This window comes from Lycorma delicatula, chromosome 5, assembly GCF_047948215.1.
Source record: "Lycorma delicatula isolate Av1 chromosome 5, ASM4794821v1, whole genome shotgun sequence".
NCBI classification, from domain to species: domain Eukaryota; kingdom Metazoa; phylum Arthropoda; class Insecta; order Hemiptera; family Fulgoridae; genus Lycorma; species Lycorma delicatula.
The window spans coordinates 170,131,165-170,150,193 of NC_134459.1; the positions used below are offsets into that span (position 1 = coordinate 170,131,165).

At 28.5% G+C, this 19,029-nt stretch overlaps 1 protein-coding gene across 1 annotated transcript; it reads left to right on the top strand.

The window, feature by feature from the left end:
- Positions 1-314: 314 nt before the first annotated feature.
- On the top strand, positions 315-18,165 carry LSm1 (U6 snRNA-associated Sm-like protein LSm1). Its single transcript, XM_075367505.1, has 4 exons — positions 315-402; positions 1,576-1,636; positions 10,548-10,732; positions 12,467-18,165. Exons 1-4 carry the CDS (start codon positions 400-402, stop codon positions 12,638-12,640), a joined length of 423 nt encoding a protein of 140 aa, XP_075223620.1. The 5' UTR covers positions 315-399; the 3' UTR covers positions 12,641-18,165.
- Positions 18,166-19,029: the final 864 nt, after the last annotated feature.

Below are 19,029 nucleotides of genomic sequence, written 5' to 3' on the forward strand. Positions count from 1 at the left end.
TTTTACAGATTCTATCGGACAGAAATTAATAGTTTCCTTTCAGTCTGTCTTTCAGGTAATGTTGCAGATGGAATGCCGTTTAATTATTAGAATCTGTACATCTGCTTCCAATTTTTATACCAATATCGTTTATATATGAATAAGGAAATAGAATAAAAATCACGTGTCTTGACCAATGAAATTAATGATATTTAGTAACTTATGTAATGCTTTGTATCTCCTATAAAAAAGAAGTAAATAAAATTAAAACAAAATAATTAATTAAATCTATATATATGAATATTTCAATACACATAATTCTTCTATGTTGATAGGTAAAATTCACCTCTTTGCCAAAACCAGCTGTAGCACAACTTACTGCTGCTAGTGAGGTTATATTCATCGCTATATTCAGAAAAAATGGTAATGTTGATTAGAATTATCGTTACATTATATGTCGTGTATAATTATAGATGATTTGGATGAATAAATTTGCATGTAAAATATTTCACAAAAAAATATTATTTATTTATTTTTTGCTGATTTATATTTCTGTAACCGTGTATCTTTTGTTTATCAACTATACACCTCTAATTTGAAAAAATAAATTTATTTGTAAACTGCCATTTTATTCTCATTATCTCTGATTATAAAACACAGTAATTTTCCTTGTAAAGAAATGATTTTTATTAATTGTAAACAACGAAAATATGAAGTTTTTCATTTTATTCGGTTTTGTCAGCATTGTGGTTGAGCTAAATTTTCAGCTTTTCTATATTGATAGGCATCTTGAGAATTGAAAATTCAGTTTATATGAAACTGAATTAACTCATAAAGTAACTCATGTTACTTTGTATAAAAGTACAGAAATTAACTTCTGTTGTACTCAATTAGGAGTATTGTTACTAAACTGTATAATTTCTTTATTCACATTGGTTGTAGACTCAAAATGAATTTTACTTGAAATCCCTTCAAATTATACTAGCCCACAAAAATTTAAATCTCAGGTTAATTAACCTAGTTTTTCAGTCTTTAATTACGAATATAAATGTAAACATAACCTCCAAATAATTTCAAAATTGTTAAAGCCTTAAACCTTACTGTTTAAAAGATTGAACAGATATGTAATCAGGGAGATGTTAGGTTTTAATAGCTAGGGAACCACAGGTAAACGGGTAAAAATTTAACATGGGGCTATGTACACATTTTATTACCTGATAACATTACAAGTTTTGTTTTACACCTCTCTTCTAGATGATTTTAGTATTTGTTTTGATTAATACTGAAATTAATTATTTTTTTATAACATAAGTTGTTCTCTATTAGCCTTACCCAACCTGATTCAGTCATTTTTTATCAAAAATTTACATTCATGCTTAATGAAATTCACCAAATTCATTTTGTTTATGAAATTTGTTATTAGGTGTTTACATATTCAAATATATTTTGTTATCCATTTTAGCAATTTTTTAGTGTTAATTTTTACACAAGTATTGATAATGTCTGCATAAATTAAGCAAATCATAGATTGTGGTTTTTTTTCACCAATTGTTCATCTGAAACAAACAAATGATTATTTAAAATTTTTGTTTTCAGACTTCTTCTGTGTTGGATAATTTTCCTCCAGGTACTGCAACATTATTAGAAGAACTTGATAGTGAGTGTAAATTATGTATTTTATTTGATGTTAAATTCAAAATATTAATGCATCTTTTAAATTCAAAGTAATCTGTAACCCACATGACACATTTACCTCCTCAGGATAGCTGATTAATATCTTGAGAATAGAGGATTTTTTATTAGGATGGGGACATAGCTAGAAAAAAAAGTCCAGCCTTGGTATCTGATATTCAGTCACTGCGACAACCCAAAGACTCATCCGGGATCTGATTAAAATATATTTGGTACCTCTTCAGGCTGGAACATTTATGTTTTACTGAACCTACAGAATGAGCCAAAAGTATGGAAACCACTCAACAACTTTATAACTACTCCAGATAGGTTATTGTAACTTTCAGAATAAGGTAGATGTCAACTACTTTACCTTTAGATGAGAAATAGAATTTAAACTCCTTCTTGGGAGATGGTACAGGGGTTGTAACTGAAATATTTCAAATGGTAACACCGTTTGTGTGATACATCATTTTAAAGGTCTCTTTGCGACAAGAAAGTGATATAAATAAGAGGTTGGTACGATGTCTGTACCCAATATGGCAGCGGGATAAAGTTTGAATTTTGAAAAAATTAATTGATTACATAAGGAACTGTTATCACAAATAAATAAATTTATAGAAATTTGATTAAATTGATATTATCCAATAAATTTATTTAAAAAAAAAATTATTTATTAAACATAACATTTGCTTTTTTACTAACATTTGATTTTAATAAATATTTGAAATGTCCTCTTTCTGTTGTTAGACTGTGTGCCAGGCAGTTGTAAAAGGATGGTACTGCATTATTCAATGATTGCTTTATGATATTTTGTTCTGATTCTTGAATTTTATTTTGTAAATCATTGGTATATTGAAACTTGTTATGATAACAATATTTTTTAAGTAACCCCATAGAAAGTAATCCAATGGTTACAAGTTGGATGTATTCGCTGGCCATTCTATTTGACCCCTTCGATCAATCCATCATCCAGGAAAAAAATGCTTGTAAAATTTCATGTACCTTAAGATCAAAATGAGGTAGGACACCATCTTTGAAACCTAATGTAATAAGGTTTCCATAATAATGGAAATTGGAGCCAAAAACATTTTGAATGTTTGGAATGTTATGGTTGAGAAGCAAAGCCTCATATTTTATTGCATTTAAATCTCCATTAACAAATGTAGGCGCTATCAGTCGTCCACCAATAATACCTGCCTGTACATTTACTTTGACTGGATATTGTGTATGTGCCTCACGATACCAGTGTGAATTAATGTCAGTCCAGTATTGACAATTATGGCGATTTATAATGCCATTTAAAAAAATGTGGCCTCATCACTAAATACTATGTTGTTTAATAAATTAGGATCACACAAATTGTGTTCATCATAGTTTTGCAGAACTCAACTCTTCAATTTTAGTCATCTTCATTAAGTATTTGCACTTGACAAATTTTGAGAAGTTTGTATTTTCCACTTTTTAATATTTAAATCACTGAACTTTGGCTAATGTTATGTTCTCATGCTGCTGTTCGAGTTGAGAAATGAGGATTCTCAATAAATCTAGCATAATCTGTAACTATTTCTTATTATTTTTTGCAGACTTAGGCTTCCCTTGTTTTCCCTTAATATTAATGCTCCTTGATTCTTTAAATTGTTGGGTGGTTTTTGACACTGTACCTTTTGAAATAGAGTTATGATTATTAAATGTTGCATTGAACAATTCACAAACTTCATAATACGACCTAACTCTATTACCTAAGCCCCTCATCATTCAATAAAAAAAATAATTAAAAAAAAGTAAAGAAAATGTAAATAACAAATGTGGTAAAGGTAGACAGAGTTAATTGTCAAGTAATCATAATAAATTTTTATATGAAATTAACAGTGTAGTAATGAAACATTAAATGGATTTTTGTAATAATGGTAGAGACCATAAATGATCAACATGATGAGGTGACAATATTTATTTGTTCACTCATTAAATTGGAACATAAACAATTTTTTATGTCAAAAAATAAAAATTGTTTGGTTTTTTAAAATTTAAATTTAACTTTTAAAATAAATTTTAAATAAATTAGAATTTATTCTAATTTAATTGAGTTTAATTTCTGTTTATTTAATTTTATTATTTGAACTTATGAAATTTAGTAATTTTCAAAATCCAAACCTTATCCCACCTTCATTTTGGGTATTGACATCATACCAGCTTTTTATTTTACCATTTTCCTTGCCTTAAAGAGACCTTTAAAATGATGTACGAGGTGTGTGAGAAAAGTAACGAGATTGGTAACACTGCGAGCGATCTGACAACGCTGTGTCTACCGGTCTGTGCTAGACCAGTTTGTTCATCCCTTCCACATGCTCAGTACGAGTTTCAACTCCGTTCAGCCAACACATTATTTTTGACAGCATCATCAGTGAAGTTGTCTTTTTGTTGTGTATTATGAAAGTGGAGCATCAGAATTTAGAGCAACGTTGTGCAATCAAGTTTTGCGTTAAACTTAGGGAATCCACGAGTATGAATTTGAAAAGTTGTAACAGGCCTATGGGGAACACTACTTATCAAGAGCACAAGTTTTCCGTTGGCACAAATCATTTTTGGAAGGCCAAGAACGCGAAGATCTACCTCGCTCAGGGAGACCCTCAACTTCAAAATCTGACGAAATCGTTGAGTGTGTGAGAGTTCTTGTGAGATCCGTCGTTTAACAATAAGGATGATGAGTGAACAGTTAAATTTAAACAATTTCACCCTGCATCAAATTTTGACAGACGATTTGGACATGCGAAAGGTTTGTGTAAAATTGGTGCCGTCATCTCCTTGACCTCAAAAAAATGTCAAATGAGCAAATCAAAGATCAAAACCATGCTGATTTGCGTTTTTAACAGTAGGGGAAACATGCATAAAGAATTTGTTCCTCCAGGACAAGGTGTTTTACAAAGGTGTCCTTGAAAGGCTCAGGAAAAGTGATTTGCCGAATCACCGGCAAATGTTCGGTCAGGAACCGAACATTGCAGACAAGTGAATGCTTCATCATGACAATGCCCTGTGTCATACGGCCATCCATTTCCATCAGGGAATTTTTGACCTCAAAACGTATTCCTATGGTTCCTCAACCTATTCACCTGATTTGAGTCCTTGTGACTTTTTCTTTAACTGAAATTGAAACATTTCTTAAAAGGACATCATTTTGGAACTCTGGAGAACATTCAAAAGATTGTGACCGACCAGTTGAAGCCTTCAAGCGCTGCTACCATGAGTGGGAACAACAACTCTGCCGGTGTATAGCTGCCCAAGGGAACTACTTTGAAGGGGCTAATATTGTTTGAAAAAAATAAAAACTGGTAAGTAAAAAGTCAGTCTCTTTACTTTTCGCACACACCTCGTATAACACAAAGATTAAAAATGTTAAATATTTGAGTTACAACTGCTGGGCTACCCTCCAAGAAGGGGTTGAAATTCTATTTCTCATCAAAAGGTAAAGTAGTTGACATCTATCATAACCTGAAAGTTAGGCATTCTATCTGAAATGGTTTTAAAGTTGTTGAGGGGTTTCCATACTTTTGACTATGAGATATCACATGGGTACTAATATGAAGTATACGATTTATATTTAATATACAATTAATGCAGGTTATGTCTCTGTGTCTCATGTATAGTTCACATGATTCTTGTAATTACCCTTTGAATTATACACAGTTATAAAATGAAATCACTAATTATAATATTTCAATAATTTGTACACTATTTTTAATAAATTACTTATAGTATAACCACATTTAGATTGTTACACAATAAATCAAGAACAAGGAACAACATAGTTGTATATTGAAGGTAACTTCATACAAAGCATGAGTAAGGCAGTCAATACAGTACAGCAGCAACAATTGCAGTTAATTGGCTGGATTTGGCGGGAATGCTGTCAGTGGCCTATTCAGTTGTATGGACAAAGTAGGTAAATCAAAAACAGAAATATTAAATTATTACAATTTTTTATCATTATCCCAATAAAAAACAAACTTATCATTTTCAAATATTCTATGAACCTGATTATTCACTTCTTTAAAAGTGTACTTCTAAAAATCATCCAGGAGCTGTTTAGTATTTAATATTTATCTTATTCTTTTTATTATTTTACATTAAAAAAATGTAAAATGCGCTTATTGCCACTTGACTGTGTACCACATTCTTGTGGAATGTATATGTTATATAGCCTTGCATCATAAATATAAATTGCAATAATAAAGAAGTTTCAGACCAGTTGTTTTTGTTTCTCTGGATTGCTAATATTTTACATACTTTTTAATAGTGTTTTTAATTTTTTTTCAGAAGTTGTGTGTTTTAACATTTTAGTTTAAGATTTTTATTTTATCTTTCTTTTTAATATTTTAGATTGTTTTGATTTTGTTCTTAAATCTCTACTTTATGTTTTTATTTTGTTTTAATTCGTATTATTTTGTTAGGTTTTGTATTTATATTTCATGTTTGGTTTTCTGGATGTTTTCATTTAATTTTTTAAGTTTAGATTTTTGAAACACATAGTTCGTGTTCGGGCAATGATAACACTGAAGCATTTTTTGCCCAGGAAAAACCCAATTAAAAAAAAAACATTAAAAAATGCACTGGTAATTTTCTACATTTTTGGATGTCCATGTGAATATACACTTAACATGGAAAAATGTAGGGATATTGGTGGATCATCTCATTTATTTCAGATGTTTAAGATATGTTTATACTCCCTGATGTCTTGTATATTCTGCAATACGTGTCAGACTAGTTCAGTATTATATTAAAACATTTCAAGGATTCTGTAAAAAAAAAAAAAATAAAAGGAATGCAGAAAATATGGATGTTGCACTTAAAAAAATAAAATTATGTCTATCTAAAGATAAAATTTGAGAAAAAATTTAAAATGTAAAATTTTGAAACAGACAAAAGCTGCTTTAGTATGTTTTAATAACCTAATTCAAAACATTTTCAGTTTCTATCTTCAGTGACTGATGCTGCTGTCTCACCCCACGTCAGCTATGTTACATGTGTTTTTTTTTTTAACAATTTAGTTATCACAGGCAATTAACCCAGCAGTACTCTTTTCCACCGTAATGCAAGGTTATAATTTTTATTACATTTATTGGAGGAAATAAAAACAGGCAAAAAATGATCAGCTTGTATTACAGTGCGAAAGAGTATAGTAGGGTTAATTGTCTGTGATTGTTTGCCAACAAATTTTCACAAATGAAGTGTCACTTTGTTCAAAATGAAATGCTTAATAAATTTTCTAAAAGTAAAAATTTGATCAAACAAATAATTATAAAGATATTGAAGATTAAAAAAATAAGATGGCCACCATTTTGAAATTTTTGAAGGTGATGTTTTCAATTTTTCTTATTTTGTAGAACAATACACTAGTCTTAGATCTACCAAATTTAATTAAAGTAGGTGTACCTGTTACTGAGAAATAACTTTTTTGTTGAAAATCACAAGATGGTGTTCAGAAGGAACACAAAGCAAAGTAGGACTTATGTCGATATGAACTGTTTTGCTCATTTTGGTGTCCAAAATCAGTTGTGGAAGTTTGGCGAATACATCCTGGAATACTCTGTGTGCCGGTCAAATAGTACTTAGTTTGAAAGGTACAGTGAATTCTTTAAAGGCCTCCATAGCAATATTTACCAGCTACCTCATAAACAGAAATTCACTAGCATTAATGGCAACCTTGATATTTACATACACTCAAAAAAAGAACATATCTTATTAAACTTGAACATTATGAAACATATACATACACAGCAATAATGTACTAATAAAGAGACACAACTCAAAACATTCAAAATTATTTTTGACCATGTTTTAGATATACGCGTATGTCTGCTAAATTAAAAGAAATTTTGTCAGTGAACACCAGTGTGAGAACAATAGCACCAATCATGGAAGAGCTTTTCCATTTCCTAAAAAGCATTTCATTATAAAGTTTGGTTAAGTTTGTTGTTTCAAAATTTATATTTTTTTAATAGATTTAAAAAGAATTTCCATAAAATCTTAGATTAGTACATAATGTTTTGTGTTATATTATGAGAAATGGTTGTTTTATTATTTAGGCCATTGCATTATTAATGCTTTTTACATGTTTTACTTATTAGGGGGAGATATAATTACTCTAAAACAGAGAGAAAGATAGAGTTATAAGTTAGTCAAATGGCTTGTATCTACATTATAATAAATGCTAGACACTTATGAAATGAAATTATTTCTGTATTTGTTGATTGATTTTATGTATCTCATTTTTTTCTTTTCTTTGTAATTACTTTTAAACTGTATTTACTTATCTTAGTTGTATTATGTTTTACGTATATGTATACACATTCATCTTATTAGAACTGATAAGTCTGTTTCACCTTCAATAAAAATAATTGGACTATATAGTTCTGTAATGGATTATACAGTAGTTGTAGTAGCCATTTTTTTTTTGTTGTTTATATCATTAAACTTTAAATTGGATGTGTAGATACACATTTCATTGCAAATTAGTTTCCACTTGATTATGTAGATTAGAATGGCTTAAATTTGTTCTGATTTATTCAGTGTGTCAGGGATCCTCCAACCAGTCTATCTATACTTTACTTTTTGTTACTTACTCAAATAATTAATATCTATTTTATTTTCAACTTTTTACATTTTAATTTTTTATCCACGTGAAATATCTGAGGTGTTTTATTTTGATTGTAGATGAAAAATATTGACTGCTGTTGTCACTAGATGATAATTGTCAATGGAGACAGTCAATAAATTATCTGTAGGACAATTACATTCAGTATTAACTAGAATCAGTTTATTAAATGTGGTTTAGGTTCTAGGCATTTGTCTTACTTCACTCCCACTTATTTATAAAAATTTATCTTTATCATGATGACTATGTCAGGAGCTGAAGAGCCGGTGCATCCTTCGCATTTGTTAGGAGAGTTGCTGGTGGACTGATTAAGAGACTCCTTTAACCTGTTCAGTAGCTACACATCTCACTGAAGATGTTGAAACTGAAGGTACCAACTTCCCTCAGTGAAAATGTACTAACCTAAAATGCTTGGAACTAGAGAAAGATTATGAACTACCCAATTTACTCTGATGGTTAGATAATTCTTTTTATAACCGACCTCTTTTCCTTATCCTTTGTTCCGTTCTTAGTTATCAGCTTTGTGGGTTTAGCTCTGATCCTGTTAGGTTTTCCATACTGATTGCCAGAACTGAAGAACTGGTGTGTATAGTAGCAGGACTGCTGTGGATTGACTTAGGGATCGATTTTAGCTCTCCTGAGGCTACATAATAATATTAATGGCTGAAGTCCGTACTGAGTAAACTAGTCTCATAATCTTTCCCCCCAAAAAAATCATGTCAAAAGAGACAGGTGTTTGTATTTCATTTGCATAAAAAAATGGTGAGCTATAATTTTGATCTTTAATTCCAGTAAGGAAAACTCAATCAGACATAATGTCATCATGATTTACTTTCATTTTAGCCTTGATGAAACATTGTTTTTCAAATCAGATATTAGAGGAAAGATGCTGATTCAAAATCTGAACCAGCTTCATTCAAAAACAGAAGATCCCCACTTGGGGTACAACACAGTGTATTCAGAACATCAATTAGCAATACGGCACTTACTTAAATTTTTTCATATAAAATATTATGCTTCGGTTAATTACCCAGATTTGAACATTATCTACATCTTGATAAACAGTACAGTGAGTAACACCAAAAGATCAGTCCAAACATCATTGCTTTCAGCTCGGCACTAGGTACGGACTATTTTTAAATCATGACATCAATTTCTGGTTACTTCTAAGGTTATTATATTATAAATTTGTCATTAATACTTCACTGCTAATCTGTTCAAATATTGCACCTATTAATTAACAATTTTAAATAAAATCCCACAGTTCATCACAAAATTGATGCTGAACATCTTGAAGAAAGTATTAATAAAGAATAACATAGGAATATGTTATTGGAAGAAACCAAAATTACTAATCATCAAATTGTACAGAACCCTGCTGAATACTGCTTATGTTTTTCTTTGTCCTAAGCAGAGACGGAGTTTAAATTGTCTGAAGAAATCATAGATATGTAACATATTTGTGTTAGATAACTACTATGTTGTCTATCCTCAGTGCAAATTATTAGAGGTTTATTACAAACATCTAAAACAGAATCTCTACAAGCAGTATTCAAAGTCTTAAGATGTGTGAAATAATACATGGGTGAAGCAATAATGGCTGTAGAATAATGTTGCATCTGTGGCCCACATAGTTTTTTCTTTCTTAATATTCATCTTTAACAGATTTTAAATAGGGTTGCTGTGTTTGTTTTTGATATGTGTTCAAATGCTAATACTTTTATCTGAGAATTATTAAAATGTACATTAATAAATTCTTCTTTGCCTCGTGGATTAAGCATTTCTTACTGTTCTGGCATTCATTTTTTCTTCTGCCTCCCAACAAATCTCCTCCCAGTTGGCTTGTAAATGTATAAACAAGTGAATGAATGGCTTAGCAAATTTCATCATGACAGCAGAAAATCTTTACTATATATAAATTAATTATTGAAATTAACTGCTTTTTCAATATCCCAGTTTAGAAATTTTGTAGAGACCTGGTTCTTCAGAATAGTTTTTTATATAAAAATAATTGAAAACTGTTGACAGTAACTGCCTCGGTTTAAAAAAAAATCCATTCTGCGGAAACGCAGATCTCTACATAAGTACTAAATGAGAGTTACAAAAGATAGCTTTAAATGTTAATAATTAATTTTAACATAAAATTATTTGTTTTTTAACTTATATTTATAATTATTATATATTATTACATATATTATGCTTTGTTATTAATACTTATAATACAGTTCTATGTTTCTATTAATAGAAAAACTGATGGTACTACTACGTGATGGTAGAACACTTATCGGTTACCTCCGAAGTGTTGATCAGTTTGCTAATCTTGTTTTACACCGTACTATTGAAAGAATCCATGTAGGCAAAGAATATGGAGATATACCTCGTGGTGTCTTTATTGTTAGGGGTGAAAATGTTGTTCTTCTGGGAGAAATTGTAAGTACCAGTACTGAATCACCTTTATTAAATGTAATTTGATAATCTTAATATTTGATATTTTTTTCATATATGTCTGTCAATGATGAAAATGATTGATATAATTATTTTGTATCACAGAATACAGTAATTACATTCATTCATAAGTATGAAAATGAAAGGGGGCTACAAACATCAGATTGTAATACTCACCTGATGACTTCTCAATTAGCTAGTAAAATGTTTTTTAAAAACTCGTATCAGATATGTTCACAACCAGTATATACTATTAAATAATATAATTATAATCCCATTATTTTATACCTAGCCAATACTGCTTAATGTAACAGTCCATAAAAATGTTAAAAGGATAATGCAAATAAACTTTGATAAATGAATGTAATGCAATATATGCATATATACCTTTTTTGATCTCATTACAACACAATTTTGTCCATTGGATAAACTGACATAAAACAAATAAGTCCTGAAAATGGCACACCCGTTCTTAATAATAACAAACACAGTAGGTAGAAAGTGAGAATAAAGTGGTGTCTGTTATTTTCTCCACTGAGCCAAATACTCTGATTTTGTTATATTAATTTAGTATATGATTTGTTTCATTAGGTTTCTTTGTATAATTTTATTAGAAAGGAATTATTGAATATTAAACTTTCAGAAACATGTGACTAAAAAATAAATCATGAACACCACTGTTTTTGAAAAACATTATTAAGGATAGCAAAACAAAATAATTTAGACTATTCTTGAACACATGAAAGCAACAGTTTTCGATCAGTGATACATAGAGCACATGAATACAATCCAAATAATGCAGAAAATTTAATAATAGAATCAAATTACATAAAACAAATAACTTCATTTATAATGAGTATGAAGAAATAACAATTGATAATCTTAATAAAACATAAATAGATATTAATAAACAATTGTCACTCTCATAAAACACACAAAAATCCAATTAATATAACATTTAAATAAAATACTGAAAAATTGATTATGCTCAGTCGGTAAGAGAATTTTAAATGAACATTTTGAAGGTTGAAGGGCAATGAATTGGTAGGGATTCAAAATTCAGTGATCCCCTAGAAGTCCAAATTTACAATGTTAATCGTAATGATATCATAATGGGCGATGAAAGCTGGGTTTACAGCTATGACATTAAGACAAAAGTTCATCATCACAAAATCGCAAAAATACATAAATCGCTACTAACATTTCAACATGAAATACATTTTATTTGGGTTACACCCAAATAACAATAACACGAAAACTAAATGAGATATCAACAGTCCAAGAACATGTGGTTACAGAGGAGGTTATGCAGAACACATGCTACCAACCACACGTCACTAAATATATTTGTTGACGCATAATTAAAAATGTTCGATTATTTTCTGAACAGACCTTGTATTTCATGTGAAGTAATTTGAAGCCACCTGTTGGAGCCAAAATTAATATAAAGCAGCACTATCTACTAGACTTGAGTAAATCATACAAAACAAATATATTGATCAGCCTACTGTAGTTATCAAAGAAACATTTTATATTAATAGTACGTGCTCCCTACATTGCTGACTTTGACTTCTTAGCTTGTTTTTTTTTTTTTTACAACCTATTGAAGATGAACTGAAATAGTGCATAAGCACTCCTGGAGGAAAGTTGTAAGTGATTTTTATACTGATTGATAGTTAGTTTAACTATTTTCTTATTGTAATTTATTTTTTGTTTCAGGATGCAGCAAAAGAATATAATCTACCTCTAGAAGAAGTTACGGTTGATGAAATTCTTGATGCACAAAGAAGAGAACAGGAAAATAAGCAAGAACAAGAGAAACTATTAGCAAAAGCATTAAAGGAAAGAGGGTTACAATTTAATGCAGATCTAAGCCATGATGATTTATTTTAATTTAATTTTTTATTGTATAAAGGTGTTCCAATAAAATGTATACGTACTTAGAATAACTATTTCACAACAGTTATTAAGATACAGCAAAATTTCATACCCTCAAATTAAGTAGTATTATTGGAAAAGCTTGTCAGTTATTGAAGGTATTCAAATTCTGGGCTTATTGTCCAGGCACTGCTGATGGTATTGTCCCCATAAAAAAAAATCATCAGGGTGAGCATCAGGGGAACTCGATGTTACCTCTTCTCCGTAACCATCTGTTCGCCAGAATTCCTTCAAGATATAACTTACCTTCACAGTGGCAGTGTAAAGTTGTTAAATCCTGCTGGAAGTACCATTCTTTATTCCTAAACATTTCTTCAATCATGGCAAATGGGCTCTTATAGTAAGTTCGGATAAACTTCTTGGTCACAGATTCTTGCAAACATCCCTGTAACTACCTGTAATCTTAACACCTGGAAAGTTTACATGATATTATACTATCAAATGAGGATAACTGCAATTATGACGTATAATTTAAATGTGAGCTCATCACTCCAAACAATCTTATCTGGAAATTGATTGTCATCCAAATTTTGCATGCCACCACTCACAGAATTGAATTCTCTGGTCATCATCTTTATTGAAAGCATGGACTTATGTGAAAATAAACTTTTCTGCTTGCATAATTCAAAAGTTTTTGAAAGTCCTGTCTCACAGTATGCTTACTGAACAGATTTTTTAGGCAATCGCTTGTACACTTCTATGACCTCTGTTTGTGTAGTTTTTGTGGAGCTGGTGAATGTGTGGATGTTTATGATCTTCTGGAATGCTTCTGGTGAACATTGTGAATCCTGCTTTAAACTTATCCCAAATATGAGCAGTGATAAGTCTTATAGTTACATCTTGTTGAAATTGACTTCAAGACACTTTGTTTTCTGTTTTCAGTAGAACTTCAGTAAGAAGGATAAATTTCCTTCCATCAAAGCTTAGTTATTAACATAATTCAGCTATTATATTAATCAATCACACCAAAAAAAAGGGTTTGGTAGTTAGCTGTAAAAGAGTGTATGCATTTTTTTGCGATACCTGATATTTAAGAGTTTAATCTTGTATAATATTGTAACTTTAGTTAGACTATTACATTAATATACTTTGTTATAAATTTTACATAAAATATATGTATTTCTACTATAATTTTATATAAACCGATTTAGAATTTCTTGTAGATCTGAACAATTTGTTTTAATTTTATTTACCCACAATTTAAGGTTATAATTTTTTATATTACTAAAATTTGTGAGTAATATACTTTCAAAATTGTTACGAACATTGCATAAAATTATTGCACTATAAAAATATAATTTAATTATATGCTGTTGTAAGTTTCTGAATCAAAAAGTAATACATTATCATATCATTTATCTTATACTTAAAAATTATGCGTTTTATATTATTAAGTAATGGTTTTTTTTTTTATTTATTTTGTTAATTGTCCAATTTTTGGTTTACATTTGTTAATCCTTCTGCTAAAAATATGTGGTAATCTGTTTTTACACTATAGGTTACATTAAAGTACATCTTTAAAGTATTTATTTTTAAAACAAAAATTATATAAGGTTAATATTCATATTAATGAATAAAACATAAATTTTATGTCATTATGTAGTTTTAATAGAATTTTGATTTACAACTGTGAATTAATATTTTTTCTCAACAGTAATAAATTTTTGGTATATTAATGTAAAGCTAATTTTGTTGCCAGTAATAATTTTTCTTTCATAAATATTTGTATATTTAATCAATTGTATAATTTTCTACTCAACGGGTCCAAAAATCTGTTATATGGCTAATAAAAGATATTCATTTATTCAAAGAAAGAGAAAATAACAAAAAATATTATATTATCACAACTATTTGTAGATGTAGATTTGTCATTATAAGGTTGTACATAAATTAGTACCTCCTTTATGGTCTTGTAAATGTAAAAGGTTTCCAGTCACACTCTTTATTTTACTTATTCATATTTTAGATAACTTTCCACCTAGTCATCCTGAACATAATGTAACAAGTTTTTTTTAATTCTTTTATATACCCATCTGCTGTCAGAATTTTGTCAATTATGCATCATAATTAGAGCAAGTACAAAAGTGATATATATATATATATATATATATTTATTTATTTATTTAGTTGGATTCAAAGATCTATTAAATGCCTTGTAAAAGATATAATCGTTTTATCAAAAGAAAAGAGAAAAAAAATAATAGTAAAAAATATTATTTTTGTTTAAAAAATTAACCTACAAATTTCATCAGTATATGATACCAACTAGCATTTGAGTATTGTCTAATAAATCTGGTATAGTCAATAGTCTCATACAATCTCCAGTTTAAGTAAATCTATAGGATTCCTGTAATTAATGGTAAGGTTTTGAGGTAATAATAATTGATGAGTCTTTTTTCTTTATCATTCAGCTAAGGTTTAGTTATAAAAATAAATACTAGCAGACATAAAAATTATCATAAAGTGTTAGCTTGTATTTATTTGTGAACTGTATTAGATCAGTAGATAGCTTTTTTATTTTGTAATAAAGTGGTTTTATTTTTATAATTTATTTTCATTTTACTTTCATATCCTGCTAAAGTTATTCTTTGATCAACCAGCTTACTAGTAATTTCAAATTATAGTATTAAATAGGATAAATCTAGCTGAATTCTCTATTGTTAATGTTTTGTCAATGTTTAATAATACTACTGCTTTGGGAGTGGGCAGCGGTAAATCTAAACATATTTTTGAACTTTTGGATACTTTATTGGGTAGAAGAAAACAATTCAAAGCAGCATATTTATTTACTAATTAAAGCAAATATGATTTTCTAGAGGTAAGGAAACTTGAACTCAGATGTCAGAAAAGGCATGGCATATTTTTAACTAGACAAATTCCGTAATATCATGATATACCCATAGGTCACCCATGCAAATGAATTTGAGATTGGTCACCTTCTCTTAACAATCCTTCTTTCATTATCTTAAATCTCTTCTTATTAGTTAACCAACTAACTGCCAATGGTGCATAAACGAACCTTTTCGTAAACAATTTTTCTTTTTAATTTCTATTACATTTTTCAGTTTTTACAATTTTCCTTTATTTTCTTAGGTGTTGTAATAAAAAAAAAATTATATCATTATTGATTTTTAATTAGCAAGTTTGTTTGCATATCAACTTATTGTATTTTATGACATCATGTAACCTCTTCCGTATAAGGTAGATCGAAATATGCTTGTTAAAAATAATATTTCTGTTTTATTTGCTTATTTAAGTGTTGCTTTTATTCATCAGTTCATGAAAATTATTTATTTTGAAAACTGATAATGAATACTGGTTGTTAAAGAATAATTGTGCAATTACGCACCTTTGACTTATGGAATGATGAATCGCACGCAAGAAGTGCAATGTTATTCTTATGTTACAAATAATAATTTCACAATCCCGCATTGTACTATTTTTATGTTTTCAATTATTAAATTTTTGTTTTTTCTAACATTTTACTATTTTTATAGACATTATTTTGTAAAATGTTTCAGTTTTTACATTTACATTTGTCAACAAACAGAATTTACAGTTTGATGTTTTTCTATAATTTATCTATCTATGAAGAAATGGTGCCATTTTGGTAGGCATTCAGCAAAAATGTTTATCAAGGGAAAACCAATCAGATTTGGATTTAAGCTTTGGTGTTTGTATAGTTCAGATGGTACTTGTACCAATTTATTATATACAAAGGTGCAAACAAAGAAAAATCTGAATTTGACCTTTGAACACAAGTAGTACTAAATTTGTTAAATGTTGTACCAATCTTAATAGCATAGAATTTTTGACAATTTCTTTCATATGATCTGTTGTAATTTACTGAACAAAAAAGGATATTTTGCTACTGGCACTCAGAGAAAATAGGTTTCCTAATTGCCCTTTGAAAAAACAGATTTTGCAGTTGCTAGATGCAAAGATAATACAGTGGTGACAGTTGTCAGTAACCACAATGGCATATATCCATTATCAAATACGAAATATCATTAATGGTAACCAAATATACTAAAAGTATGGGTGATGTTGATTCCTATGACAATGATATTGGAAGTTATGGAATTTGAGTGCGTGGAAAAAAATGGTGAATACTATTGTTTATAAATGCTATAGATTCTATTATAGTAAATTCATGGAAAATGTACAGACTTGCAAATAACAGTAAACTCAGTCAAATTGATTTTAGGTCTTCTCTTGTATTATCACTGGTAAGGAGTGAAGAAATAAAAATACTACGAAGCATTGCTGAAAATTAAGAAAAAAGAAAAGATAATTTTCCTTTACCACCAATGGCAACCAAAAGTCGATCATCAAAAAACAATTTGCGAGAAGCTGTTTGTTATGATCAAACAGGGCATACGTTATTTCAGAGCACGTGAAAAAAGCTAAACGAAGATGTAAGCTACGCAAATGCAATACAATTTTTTTTTGTGTATAAAATATAAAGTGCACCTACATTCAACATCTTTTCAAGAATTTCATTCGCACCAAAAAAAACAAAATTAAAATAGTTTTTTTGTTATTTTATTACTTTCAGTTTAATAAATTGTAATATAATTAATCATTATCTTCAGAAAATGGCAATTTTTTATATGCTTTTTGCAAACGTTGCGTAAACCAACCATTTTATTCCTGAGTGATAATTCATTTTTTTGTTGATATGAAAATATTTCTAGCTTTATATACTTAATAATAGATGAAGTAAAAAGTTTATTTAGAAAAAAATTGTATACCTTTATATCTAGCAGTTAATGAGTTAAATTCTTTAAAAGCTGGTAAATTGAACTGTTTTGAATCAGTGTACAAAATTCTATCAACTGGTTAGTTTTATGTTTTAATACTATGGTAACTTTATGTCTGTCGTCTGTACCAATATCTATCCAAAAAAATATTTATCTAATATCTATCTAAAAAATTATTTTAAAAATAAACTTTGTTTTAAACCATTTTAAACATATTTTCAAAGTTTTAAAGCTGTGTTTTTAATTTATAGCTGTTAACATTTTTTTCTTTAATTTACAAAATGTAAATTATTACTAGGTCTGCTATTGTATATATATTGCATGTAAATAACTGTTCGTCATGTATTACATTTTAATTATATTTTTTACTTGAATTTCTTTGTCAATTTAAACTAAAAAAATTGTTATTCAGAAATTACATTAATTACTTCCAAAAATGTATAAATAGGTTTTTTATTTTTCCTGCTTAACTAATTTTGGTAAAAATTTAGAATGTTTAATGTTGTTGTATTTAGCTGTTAAAAATGCACCACTTGGAAGAATATTGAACAAAATTACATAAGTAAAATGTTGCTATTAAGTAATATTTTTAGTTGACATCTTGTATTAATGAGTAGTTGTTATTGTTGGTAAGAATTTATTCAAGTAAAAATATTTTTAAAATTTATTGTAAATCATTACTGAATTTGTCAAATAAATTTTTTTTAAAATAATAAATATTTGTAATTAATTTAATTTTTAGTTTTAGATGTTAAAACATATTCAATTGTGATTGTAAAAGGAAACAAGCAAAAATAGAGAGATGAAAAATTCAAATATTTTGATATCCCTCCCAAACACATACAATAGACTGACTGGCTCCCTTTGTATACATCTACTTTTCATCAGATCTAAATACAAAATATCAGATTTGTAATAATCACTTTCCTAGGTATAAGTGGAATGCTGTTTAGTTGACAATTGGTTGCTGTGCCAGTAGGTGCTAAATGGGGATTAAAGTATAGGTAAATTCATTTTTTTAATTATTGTATTTTTGCTAATACTTCAAATGCAATTTGAGAAGAGTAATTTTTTTCACACAGATGACTCATTTATAAATATCTTTCCAACTATTTTAATAAATGACGTAATATCTCTTCATTCTATTTTGTAGATAAACAGGAAATGTTATATAATGGTGCTATTCACTTGGTCAATTATTAACAACTGCACATAAAATTTACTGTACATGTTACATACTCTGTTAATGGCTATGCAATTGCTTGCTTTTCAATTTTTGTTGATAAATATTGTTTATCTAAATAGACAATATGGGTATATAAAAATGTATCATTTAGATCAGTGTAAATATGTGTTTATTCTGTTCAAATAAATAAAAGAGCTACAAAAACAGTCATTAAAATAAAAAAGCAAAGAAATGCTTAAGAACTGTTAACAAAAAGTAAAAACCTATTAATATGTGAGAATTTTATTATTACAAAACGTATAATTATAACAGAGTAGTCAAAGTCAATTTATTTTTAAACATAGATATTCATTTTCATATTCAGTAAACTGTGCTTCAGCATTTCTTCTAACTAC

Bases quoted from the DNA above. Each gene is read 5' to 3' on its own strand.
- LSm1 (XM_075367505.1), top strand. The intron at 1,637-10,547 runs GTGAGTGTAAAT...TTCTATTAATAG, and splicing joins ATTATTAGAAGAACTTGATA to AAAAACTGATGGTACTACTA. The intron at 10,733-12,466 runs GTAAGTACCAGT...TTTTTGTTTCAG, and splicing joins TTGTTCTTCTGGGAGAAATT to GATGCAGCAAAAGAATATAA.